We start from the raw sequence: 13,246 nt of genomic DNA, 5'->3' as shown, positions 1-13,246 counted from the left end.
GTCGCGTGTTCAAATGGTAGACTTTTTTTTTTGGTCCACTAAAAAAAGAGTGGTAAATTTTTCAAAAGCGCGGGAGTTTGGGGTCTTATTTTAATTCTGAAAGTATTAAGTACGTCTTTATAACAGTGGGGAAATCTGGGTGTGACTTGAGTCATGATTGTTCTGTTAATAGAGTGTTAGCCTTACAGTGCAAATGTGAGCTAAGTGCCTCAAATACTTGAGTCGTGATAGTTCATTTGATAGATTATCAACTTGAGTTATGATAGCTCATTTAACAGATTATTGACTTGAATCATGATGGTTTACTTAAGAGAGCATCAGCCTTAGAGGGCATATATGAGCTAAGTGCCTCAAATACTTGAGTCATGATAGTTCAATTAATAGAGTATTGACTTGGGAAGTGATCTTTCATTTACTGGATCATCAGCCTCACAGTGCAAATGTGAGCTAAGTGTCTCAAATATTTTAGTTCTGATAGTTAATTTAAGAGTATGATGACTAGAGTCGTGATAGTTCATTTAATAGAGTATCAGCCGCAAAGTACAAATGTGAGCTAAGTGTCTCAAATACTTGAGTAGTGGTAGTTCAAAAATAGAGTATTGGAATTGAGTCATGATTGTTTTTTTAATAGAGCATCAGCCTCAAAGTGCAAATGTGAACTAAGTGTCAAAAATTTAATAGAGCATCATCTTCAGAGTTCAAATGTGAGCTAAGTCTCTCAAATAAAGTCTCATTTCATGGAATATTTCTTAAAGTGTTGATTTATTATATTGGTGCTCTGACCAGGGTTTAAACCTGGGACCTTGAGCTCATACTAGTCTTTTGGGGTCAATTCTTTACCAACTGAGCTACCACAGGACTAAGGCAAGCTACTTCTGTCCTGGCACTTACCAGTGTACAGTGTTAAATTATATATCTACTGCTGCATTTGAATCAAGTGAAATTCAAGAAGGTAAAGGCAAAAGAGCCTTGAGGAAACTCTTCAGTAACCAGTCTCAACTTCTTGCTGACTGACAGTTCCCAGAGTGTGGAAGAAAGTTCCAAGTAAATATAGGACTGTATAACATTTTCAGTCCCATAGATATCGAGATGAGATGAAATAACTGAAAATGAAATTATATGGCTGTCTTACTTGATTACAATGGACAACCATGATCACAGTGATAAGTAAAGATTATTTATGCATAAGGTTTTTTTATATAATGTCAGCATTTAGCTTTCATGGGAGCTTGAGTATTTTTCTTCTCATTGTTACAAGACCTACAAATTTTTAACATGCAGACAGTTCTGCGAGGAGAATGTATGATTATAGATTAGATATTAAGGTGTTATATTTGTTAAAATTGCAATAACTTAATTTCATGTTTTCATAACTAGTTTAGAATGTCTCTGTAGTAAGGTATATGCAACTAATTTTTTTCTAAATTTTTTGTTTACTTGCTTTGTGCATAGTTAATGACATCTTTGTATATCAGATGTCCAAAGGTTGTAAACATGTAAATACCCTTTTGCTAAGGTACAGCAGTGGCTACCTCATGAAAGTATGTACCTGTTTGACCCTGCACCTGTGTCGGCTCCCTGGGACAAGGAAAACCCATCTCAAGAGTTGACATAGATGTTTGTATGAGAAGGGGTTTTCTACCATGTATATGTTATTTGTAAAATTCGTTTACAAGAATTAAGGGATACCACACTAGGACTTTTTTGTCTGACATAAAAGTATAGATTTTATTCTTCTACTATGCAGATGTATTTAGGAAAGCGTCTCCTACCCTAGCAGCCAGTAAAAGATCACAACAGGAAAAAAGAAGCTGACCAGATTTGTGTTGAGCAATACATCATTTTGAATGCATATTTCTTATTTACACGCATGTATTTACTTGTTGTTGTTTTTTTCCCCCTTCCTGTCAATGTCAATTTATTCACTAAATAACATTTTCTGAACCATAATTTTTGTAGGGACTATTGGATATCAGTATACCTGAATATTACCTACCTTTTAGTGCAGATTGTGTACATTGAACTTCAGTTAATTTATTGCTTAGTTCAGTACATATAGGAGCTATGGGTTTTATTGTGGTTTTTTTTATTTCATCTAGGTGCTAAGACAAAGCAAGTCTATTTTGCCATTTTTAGCACGATTATGCTTGGTCAGCACATTTCTGGAAGATGGAGTTCGTATGTGGTTCCAGTGGAATGAACAGAGAGATTACATGAATGTTTCTTGGGGCTGTGGATGGTTTCTTGCAACATTATTTGTAGTTTTCAATCTTTTTGGGCAGATTGGAGGTTCGATTATGGTGTTGACACGATTCAAGGTGGACTATGCTTGTGGGATGTTATTCTTTATTGTGATCCTTCAGGTAAGTTGTATATGTTGAATTCAGAGGTACTGTTTGGCATGAAAGAATTGGCAGTCATGAAATATTTAATCAAAAAATTGTGACAACTGTCCACAAAAATGAATATTTACATATATATTCAGTCTTCTAACACATTATTTTATCTAATGAATAATGTTGAAATTGACGTTAGGCATTTATTAACCCTTTTTTGGCACAGGCGTAAGGGAATTACACACACAGTAACTCTGAGATTTCTTAATATAACATCACAAAAACTGGTAAGATTTTGTTAACGATTATAAGTATCTTGTACACAAAGAATGAAAATATTTTAATTTAGTGTTTCTAATGAAATATGTTGTTTAACTGTTGTAGTTATTTGCACTCAAACTCTTAATAGTACGAATGCAATATGATTTTCATTTTATGTATAAAAATACTTTTCTTCATCTTACAGTTTTTGAGTTCTATTTGCATAACCTCTAGAACCTCCAGAATAAATATCAAAAGTTTCTTGAAGTAAATGTTTATATTTTATTTTTCATTTTCTCTACCATATCACTAACTGTAGATATTATCAACAACATGCAGTGCAATGAAAAGTTTAAAATTAAGGAATAGAAAAATGTACATACCTTTTAATACTTTGGAAAATATCTTGAAAGATCTTCTTTTGGTTATATTTGGGATTTCAGGTATTCCCCTTTTCACATATACTTAATGTTTTCTTTTCCTCACCTTTACCATTTATTTTTCATCTCAACAAGTGAATAACACTCTTGGTGTGTATTACAATATCTTTGGAAGAGATGCACAAGCCCTTGGCAAAATTAGCTTGCACTCATGCAAGATCGTGAGCCTTGAGAACTGGAGCAATGTTTTGAGATAAATTTAAAAACTATTTAAACCTTTCAATTCTGCATTTTAAAACATAAATAATCCATAATTAACTAAGATATAAAAGTAAAACCTAAATGCAATTTAACTGTCTCTAAATATAACATATTTAACTAAGAGAAAACTAAGTGCTATCATGGATAAAGCAGCCAACAATACTACAGGCAGTTACATCTACCTGATGATGAAAAATGAATGCCACTTTCAAAATAATCATTTCTAATGATTATAAACGTATATGTGTAAAATGTGGGCATGGCACTCATCATGGGTTGACAAAATTTATTACTTGTTTCTACTGCATTCAAAAAGAGAATTTTTTAATCTTATGTGTCAACAGGGCAAGTAAATGTACCTAATTGTCTAGACATACATCTACAGAACTGGCATTATCTGAGTCAAGATAGCAAGTGTGAAAATTGAAATTTTTCATGTGACAACACAAAACCAAAATTTAATATATTTTTTAAAGGTTTCTTTTGAAATAAAGGAATTAAAACCTAGATAACATAAAACTTCAAATCATAAAATACATTATAATGTTAATTTCATTCACATACATTGATAGTAAAGTTGTTTAATGAAATTTTGAATGTAATGCGGTGACTTGCACAAAAAGGTGTTTAAAGGGGTACCTGTTGTTAAAAGGTTAAAAAAAGCAGCTTTCAAGTGTTTCTTGTTTTGATTCTGCTGCTAACTGGTCACAAACCTAAAATTTATTTTTGGGATGCTTTTGTCATTTGGAGGTAATATTTGGGTGTAAATGTGTAAATGAAATAAAATAAGATTAAGTGAAATGTCATGAAGTATGTGAAATAAAAATAACCTTGAAAAAAATAATGAAGAAAAATCAATTCAAAATAATGTTAAAAAAAAAAACTATAATAAACAGGATTTGTAGAAAAAATAAAGACCACCTTTCTTAACTGGGTTTTACCATTACCTTAAAATTTGTAGCACACAAAAAAGGAGCTACAGGTAGTGGCCAAAAAAGTTTAAACACCTATGTAAAGTTACTTAATGGGCCTCCATGTGTTGCCAGTATGGCCTGCATGTGCCGTGGCATAGAGTTTACCAGCATATGGAATTCTGCATGGGGAATGCAACACCACTCTTCCAAGAGAAAGTCAGTCAACTCACGCCTAGTTGATGGAAGTGGAAAATGCTGTCTCTGGCATCATTCCAGAATATCCCATACATGCTTGATTGGGTTCAGATCTGGTGACTGAGAAGGCCATGACATATGGATAACGTCAGTGTCATGCTCCTCAAACCACTGGGTGACTACTCATGCTCTGTAGATAGGGGCATTGTCATCTTAAAAGACACCCCTCTCTGCAGGACAGAAATTCTGTAACTTGGGATGAAGATGATCACTCAGTACCATTAAGTAACGATTGGCATCGACCTTGCCTTCCAAGGGTATGAGTGCACCCAATCCATACTAGGAAAATATGCCCCACACCATTAGGGAACCACCGGAACCCTTCATTGTTGGAACTAAGCACTCAGGGCTGTAGAGTTCTTTAGGTTGGCACCACACATGCACTCATCCATTTGTTGAGAACATGGTGAAGGATGATTCATCTGACTGTATCACATTTCTCCACTGCTCGGTATTCCATAGACTTCACTGGATGTGCAATCGAACTATGGTATCCTGTTCTGTGGAAGTTCTCAACAGACTGTTTTTGATGAAACTGGCTGCCTTTGCTCTAGGTTTAAATTTGATCTGTGTTTTTTAATGTTGAAAATAAAACAAAAATAAAGTTGTGGACTATTTGGCACTCAGCACAGCATTTAAGAGAAACTTATAAATCATAAGATATTCTGATTCAAGTAGGGTCTTATATTTTAACCAATAAAAAATGCTGCAAATAAGAGGTCTCCCTGTACTTTTTGAAGTAGTTTCTTACTCGAGAGAATAATGCAACTAACTTCATAAATATTATTCATGAGGTTTGGACTATTTTGTCTTCCAGTTCAAATTAATGCATGGACATCACGATCTTGGAGTATGTGCTTCTGCCCACTGTTGCCCTTTGCTGATGATGTCTTTCCCTCAGAATTCCATGCTGACATCACCTTAGACACCGTTGCTTGTGAAAGATCAGTAAGTTGAGCTGTCTTGGTCACTGAAGCTCCCGACAATCGCTCCTCTTTCAAAATCACTGAGGTCTCCTCTTGCAGCCATGCTAACCATAATTATAGGCAACCAGGTCTGTCCAGCATTTTTATACATGAACCTATACATGCTGGGATATTATTTGCTTAATTAATAGATGAGCCATGCCTGTGTGGTAGGCTCTGCATTGCATATACTTGTTATCCCTCATTTACCCAGGTGTTTCCATTTTTTTTGTCCACTACCTGTATATCAAGTGTCATGTGTCTATAACATGACCATCACAATTATCCAGTTGTTTATAACAGCTGAAAAGTGCTGAGTTAAAGTTAATCTGCTAATTCAAGTTAAAAATGTCATAGGAAAACTGTTTCAGTATAATTCAAGTGTATTGTACAAAAGACTTGCATAGTGCTAACTTTGAGGGTTAAAACAATCAGTTTTAATGGGTTTGGTCATTTAATATTTACCAGTTACTATTTGAGTGTGATGTCTATAATAAAAATAATTTTTTCTATGATAAAAATGATGATAAGAAAAGTACAAGAAACCAGGTAAGTGGTATGAAAGGTTTGGGAGTTCACTGTGTAAGTACTATGTTCTTGGGATTTCTGAGGTCAGGCATTATGGACTTTGATATTACATAAATAAAGGTTACAAAGAAATTAGTCTTTCTGCTTTCATGTCAAGCCCTGTTGTGTGTTTAGAAATGCACTAACCCAGTCCTAAGGTAATATATCTGTGCTATCACTGTGCTTGTAATACAGTTGAATGTGGATTTTTCCAGAAACATCAACCTGCTGAACAGCCTAGGCCTAATATAACATACTGTGTTACTAGTATAGAACAATTCACTTGTAATGCATTACAAGTTCAAACCATACAAGTGCACATGTAACTGAATCACTTTTCAAATGCTGTAATAGAAAATGTTAAAATGCATGTTATAGGTAAAAGTTTGTATATATATTTTGGTTTTCAATAACATCTGGGCAAAATATACATACACAGTTAGATATGAGCTTTAAATTTTGATTTGATAATCAGTTTTATTATTTTTTCTGATAATGAATTGCTACCTTCAGTGAAACTTTGATTCTTGTACAACTTGATTTCATGTACCTGCTTCCCTTAAAGAAGTATGTAAAATTGATGTTTTACTCTCTTAAATTTTTTTTCTTGGTAACTATTTTTGTAATAAGTGGGTTCTTTTGTATCTTTCTTTGCCATAGCAACCCTTGTATGTATGCTATAATCATATATTTAACTGTTTATTTGCATTGTGTGTGTGTGTATATTTATAGTAACATCATCGAACTCCATACATAACTGTTACGTTTTGTGTCCTGTATCTTTGCATTCCAGACATATTTCTTCTGATATGTTTAGTGTATCAAGTGTCCTGTATCTTTGCATTCCTGACAGATTGCTTCTTGTATGTTTAGTGTATCAAGTGTCCTGTATCTTTGCATTCCTGACAGATTGCTTCTTGTATGTTTAGCATATCAAGTGTCTTGTATCTTTGTATTCCAGATAGATTGCTTATGGTATGTTTAGTGTATCAAGTCTCTTGTATTTTTGTATTAGAGACAGATTGCTTCTGGTATGTTTAGTGTTCTATATCATTGTATTCCAGGCGGCTTGTTTCCAGCACATTTACAGTCTGTACAACAGCACATCATTATATCTAATAAATATTTTGGTTTTTATGTTGTTCTGTTTTACAATACAAATTTATAGCTAGTACAATTATGATTTTTTTCTGTTTTCATTATTATAACACCTTTATAAGCTGTAAGAGGAGGTTATGTTGTCTCTAATTTATTTATATTGTAGAAACCACCATTGTTCTTAATTCTTTTTCTACTCTTCATACTTAGTGAGACAGGCTAATAGCCATTATAAGATAAAGCTATTTTACAAATTTTGATGCTAGTTTCTCAGGTAGCACTTTAGAAGAAGGAAATATTATGATTTGCAAAATAATTTTGACTCATTAGCATGAAATGTTTTTTTTCACTTTTTAATACATATAATTTTGTTCTACAAAAGTTTTATTTTTCTTTTGCAGACTGTAGCATATAGTATTTTATGGGATCTACAGTTTTTGCTGAGGTGAGTTTTATGTATATATATATGCAATAATGATGAGACCTGTATATACATTATTTTAAATACTAATTTTCAGGAATCAGCTAACCCCAAAATATTTTGATTTTTAACAAATAGCAGTACAGCATGCTGACGTGCCTAAAAACCAAGTACACTGATGAAAGGAAAATGATTTTTTATATGTATAAATTTAGTACAACAAAACAAACAAAATGTCATTGTTTTTCCTAATAAGTCAAACAGCGAAGAATCTCTTCTTCACATAGATTTATTCTGAAAACATAGAAAAGTGGAGGAAAATACATTATAAATCTATTGACTAATATGTATAGTCTTGAATGAAACTCTTAAATTGATAATAAGAGAAAATGTTTAAAGGCTTACAATCATTTCAAGATTGCACCTTGTTAGATAGTTATTAAAAAGATAGTGTGTGTAGATTGCAGATCAAGGAATGATAGTTATCTAGTCTGGCATGCTGACTTGTATAATTAGGCAAAGTTTAGATTTTAAATGCCTGGCATGGTCTCTTGATTAGCTTGCTTGACTCGCAATCTGTGGTCTTCATGTTTGAATCCCCATCAGCAAACATCAGGCCAGGAAATTCATCATTTTTAGGACAAGACTATTTGGCCTTGGATTTTCTCTCATTTTCAAGGGCACCAAGATAAAAAAAAATTAATTAACTGGAGGGCACTAAGGCCACAGTACACATTAATGTTAATGGAATAGAAATGAATTTCCCAATTAGTTTCATATATATGGCATTAAGTTTTTTTCATTGGGGGCTTGGAAGCTGGCCTATCTGTCCAGATTATATTTATCAGATAGGTAAGTATTAAATTTAACAAATGAGACTTATGAAGTAACAATATGTCAGCTTTATGATAAAAAAAAGAGGTATCATCCTGATCTAATATGCCTGGTGACTTTAATAACATTCCTAGTCCCCCCTTCCCCTCCAGACCCCAAATGACATTGGACCTGAAAATCGTCAACAACTGTTGGGCACCTCTCTCCACTTATTAATTTGTCTAACTTTGAGAAGTATCAAACAAAATCTTTGGGAGGAGAAGCATTTTAAAGGTTTCCAGGATTTGACCTCTGGTGACCTTAAAAGTCATGTAAAAATTTCTTATTAATATATCCAACTAGTATTTTTTTGGATAATTTCTAATGTGGGCTAGTGCCGATAAACAGTGAACTAGGGCTACACATGGTCATAACCTATAAATTACGCATCATCACACATTGCATTGCACAACTCGCTACTTGTAATTCAGTAATGTTAACTGTAGCTAGCTAATGTAGTAGGTCTAATTCTTTGGTGGGTTTGCACATAAAATTTAACGAGCTGAATTATTGACATATTCTGTTTACCTTCATTTTCTAAAAAAATCAGGATATAATCTACATATTTACTGACAAAAAAAATTTCCAATTTCTGGTCGATGACCACCACAGAAAAAAGTTTCACTGCATTCTCTATTCCTTTTTTAGCATGTTTAATGCAAGGAGTATATGCAGTCTTACACTTCACTCTGACCAGTGTATGTAAATGCTGACTTTGATCGTCATGTGCTGCTGTCGCTGTGAATCTTTGTGTAAGTTCTGCGTGTTTGTTGTTTGAGTGACAATTTGAATTGCTTGCTACTACTAAGAGCCTGCAGTATAGTATAACTCAACAATCTGCATGAACGTTTTATTGACAATTAAAATGAAACTTCACTCCATCCACTACATGCAACGTATGTGATGTATCATTCATAACAAGGTAGTTTTTGTATGTTGCAAGTCTAGTATTTGTGATCCCCAATGGTTTTCTCTTTATTGCGGTACGCACTAGAAATTTAGATAGTAAAGGCACGACGGCCAAATGGTAGCCATGGATTTTAGTGATTTTATAAAGGCACCACAGCCATTATCAAAAATATGATGGTAATTGCCATTATGAATTTCATGCCCTGAAACATGCTTGGTCTATTAGCCATGGGTAAGGGAGACATTTGCCTCCCCTGCTCTTTTTTTCTTTGGGATGTAGTACACACACAACATTTACAATAATTAAATTGGCCTGTTCTGCACCACCACCACCCATCTACACACACACATTTTGGTCACAAATCCTGCCTATGCAATTATATACATGTTATACATGGACATCTATACTAGCCTGTTACATTTAGTTAGTCCAACATATATAATTTTAAGTAGTCTTTGATATTCTCCATTAGAATTCTTTGAACCAGTGTTTCTCCAATGATGGGTGGCGACCCCCAAGCAGGTTTCCAGAGGGGTCACAAACTGTTTATGCTGTGTTTTTTTTGTTTTTTTTTATGTGAGAGGTGCACACATCTCCTTTGTTCTGAACTATGATGAACTGCACCAAGAAACATCAAGAAATTTTTCCTCCTTGCAGGAATTATGGGGAGGGGTCATAATGACCAAAGCTCAGACACAGGGGTTGTCTGGTAGAAACACTGCTCTAGACCTTTGGAAACTTATTGGTCTATTTTTCGTAACACAAATTAATACAACCTTTTTTTGACATTATTACAGGAAAAAAAAATTATTATGCGAACCACATTTAATTAGTGATAGCATGCTTTAATACATGAGATAAACAGTAAATAAGTATATATATATCTGAAGGGTTTAATATTTGAATTTCTCTAGTTTCATTGTTAAACTTCTTATTTTAGCTGTTTTGTACTGTACAAAATTTGTCTTTTAAGAGTTATTAAAATTTGTGAGAAACATGTATCATTTTATTTGAGCTTGTCACATGTAGATCATCAGTAACTTTTGATCAAAGGTGGCTACCAACATATATCAGATATAAAAAATTAGCTTAGTAAACAAAGTACATAATTTAATAAATTAGTCTAACCAAGAGTACATATATTAACATAAAAAAAAATTGTAATGATAGAATGCATTGGTTCGTGTTAGGTACCTTCGATTTCTGTTGTCAATATTTTTGAGCATCAAAAGTTGATAATTAAAATTCAGTTGAGTCATTCAGTTACAAGCATTAACTTTCAAAGTAAAACCTTCACTTTAATAGTGTGATCTTTTCTTTGCAATCAGCTATGTCAAACTGAGTTTTATGCCCAAAACAAAGAAGACAAAATCGTTTTTAGTATTAGGATATGAATAAAATATTTGTAGCTGTAAAATTATATTTTATCTGGTATATGTATGAGTATTTATTTTATTGCTTTGATTTTAGTGTATATACTAATTGTATAAACTTACAGTTAATACAAAAAGCTTGTTGCTTACTCAGACATTTTGAAAAGTTCATCCTTTAACTTTTGTTTGTAGAAGCGTAACAGACTTACAACTTCATATTCTGGAATCACTCACTGTCGATCTCAGCAAACCAGGGCTAAGTTAAACTCACTAATTAACAGAATATTGTAGAATATTGCATGCTAAAACATCTTCCTTCTAATGTTGCTTAAGATCAAAACATCAAAAATTATTTACATTTATGTTCAATCAATCTATGAAATTTTTAAATGTTATGTTTACTCTCCTAAATTTCATCTTTAGTGTTTCAAGTCAAACATAATCCATCTTAGATTCACTCACATGTACCATCTATCAAATATAGACAGTATGGCTTTTGAACTCTATTATTAGATTTTGCAGGACATATGAGATACTTTGTAGTATCTTACAGTTTTCTGTGTAATACACACTCATGTTTAAAAATCTAAATCTCTGACCCATGACTTCTAAGTGTATTTACTTTTACATTGACATTGAAATGTGGTATTTTCTAAAGATCTGTTGGTTTTAACATAACATTTTGGATCATGAATGTTGTATTGTTCAGGACAATAAATGTTTTCCTGATACTTGTCTTATGGTATTTCCATTAGCAGTGCCATAACATTTATTTATTATATCTTCCTTTATCTTTTCTTTTTAGTAACCTTGAAGTAATTTTTGGCTTTTCTCTAATATTTGCATGTTTCTTTTTGGTTTGATGAATACAGGAACCTGTCTCTGGTTGGAGCCTTGCTGCTGCTGCTTGCTGAAAGTAGAGTAGAGGGTAAGAGTCTGTTTGCTGGTTTGCCATCCTTAGATGACAACAAACCTCGTAATTACTTACAACTAACTGGACGAGTCTTGCTGGTATTCATGTTTATCACAGTTCTCCGACTAGAGCTGTCTTTCATCCAAGTTATCCAGAACATTGTGGCTTCGGGCCTAATGGTGCTTGTTACCATTGGCTATAAAACAAAACTTTCTGCTTTAGTTTTGGTTCTTTGGCTTATGTGTCTCAACTGCTACTTAAATGCCTGGTGGTCTATTCCCTCATACAAGCCAATGAGAGATTTCCTGAAATATGATTTTTTCCAGACCTTGTCTGTAATTGGTGGATTATTGATGGTTGTATCTTTAGGACCTGGTGGGGTCAGCATGGATGAACAGAAGAAACGGTGGTAGATTAACTTGGAACAAGAAATGGCGTATAATAAAACTACACATTTTGTGCACATTTGCATAAATAAATATAAGTTATATATTTTGGGCTTTAAATATCCAGTCTCCAAAAATATTTTTACAGTTTCTTCCAGCAAGTATGAAATATCGATCTACAATGCAGTTGCTTGTGCAAATAATAATAATATAGCTACTTTATACGATGAACTAACAAAGTAAATTACTGAAAGCATTTAATAGTACTCATTGCATGAAATTAACTTTTTAATATTTTTTTTTTTGTAATGCTTTTTATATGATTTAGACTTACATACCTGTCTACTGGACTTACAGAGTTAACAAATATTGTTTTTTAATGTCGATTACTGTGGTGTATTACCAAAATTGTAATATTGGCATCTGAGAAATTCCATATCGAATGATTTGTGAACTTCCATCTCACCATCTCCGATATTTGTATTTTTTTTTAACTTAATCAATATAATGTCAAAATATTTTGCTTCCATATGATATTTTCTATAGTTATTGAGTCTTGATGATTTTTAAAATGTCAAAATTACCTTTCTTGATGAGGTCTGTTTTGGTTTATTTGAATAGGATGATTCTTTTATACTAGCTATACGCATTCACACACATAGCAATATAGATAAATAAAGTGAAAGATGACAGTAATTACGAAAGGTATGAAAAATAGATGGAACACTTGTTTTTTACTGAAACAGGATTCTAGTATGTGTTAGGAAAACGTGATTCCTTTAGTGTAACCATTTATTACTGTTTGAGTGTTTAAAAAATAAGTTGTTTACTTTATTGTTCATGAAATGAGTTATAAAAATAAGCAGAGGCTCATTAGTTTGTTGAGACCTGACTCAGTAAAGTAAAAGTCTTCCTTATTTATATTTAGTTTTTTTATTCAGTGGGTCTTATTAACAGTGTTTTGTGGGAACAGATTATAGAGTTAGTGTTAAATAAAAATTGCTACATTAATAATTCTAATACCTAACAAGTAATTATTTTCAGTCTTTGATGATATTCATCTTTAAATTAAACCTCTTACCTAGTAAAACAGGTAAAAAAGGTTTTTATTAATTAATAGTAAAAACCTCATATTTATTTCTAAAATTACATGTTGCACTAGGAAACTATAACATAAATCAGAAACTTGCATTGGATTTCGTAAGTGTTGTCAGAGCAAAATGGTTCATTTCTCCACAGATTCTTATTTCCTTCAATAAAATGTAACCAAAAATTATAAACATGCAGCAGTAGTAATTTTCAACCATATATAAATACAAGCTACTAGAATGCC

The 13,246-nt window shown here is 32.7% G+C and overlaps 1 protein-coding gene across 3 annotated transcripts in view; it reads left to right on the top strand.

The window, feature by feature from the left end:
* The window catches only part of LOC106472185 (surfeit locus protein 4 homolog), a 16,030-nt gene extending 3,583 nt beyond the window's left edge, over positions 1–12,447 (top strand). For 2 of the 3 annotated variants that reach the window (XM_013932811.2, XM_022400794.1), the window contains exons 2-4: positions 2,100–2,363; positions 7,439–7,482; positions 11,487–12,447. In XM_013932811.2, the coding sequence (XP_013788265.1) occupies positions 2,100–2,363; positions 7,439–7,482; positions 11,487–11,940 (762 nt within the window). In that variant the 3' untranslated portion in view covers positions 11,941–12,447. Of the gene's footprint in view, positions 1–1,547; positions 1,622–2,099; positions 2,364–7,438; positions 7,483–11,486 lie in introns of those variants that run through there. The other variant, XM_022400793.1, reaches the window with a different exon arrangement.
* The last annotated feature ends 799 nt before the right edge of the window (positions 12,448–13,246 follow it).

Source organism: Limulus polyphemus, unplaced genomic scaffold (genome assembly GCF_000517525.1).
Source record: "Limulus polyphemus unplaced genomic scaffold, Limulus_polyphemus-2.1.2 Scaffold5146, whole genome shotgun sequence".
In the NCBI taxonomy this organism is placed as follows: domain Eukaryota; kingdom Metazoa; phylum Arthropoda; class Merostomata; order Xiphosura; family Limulidae; genus Limulus; species Limulus polyphemus.
Note: the sequence above shows the minus strand (reverse complement) of the source record. Positions and strands in the feature narration are given on the sequence as shown.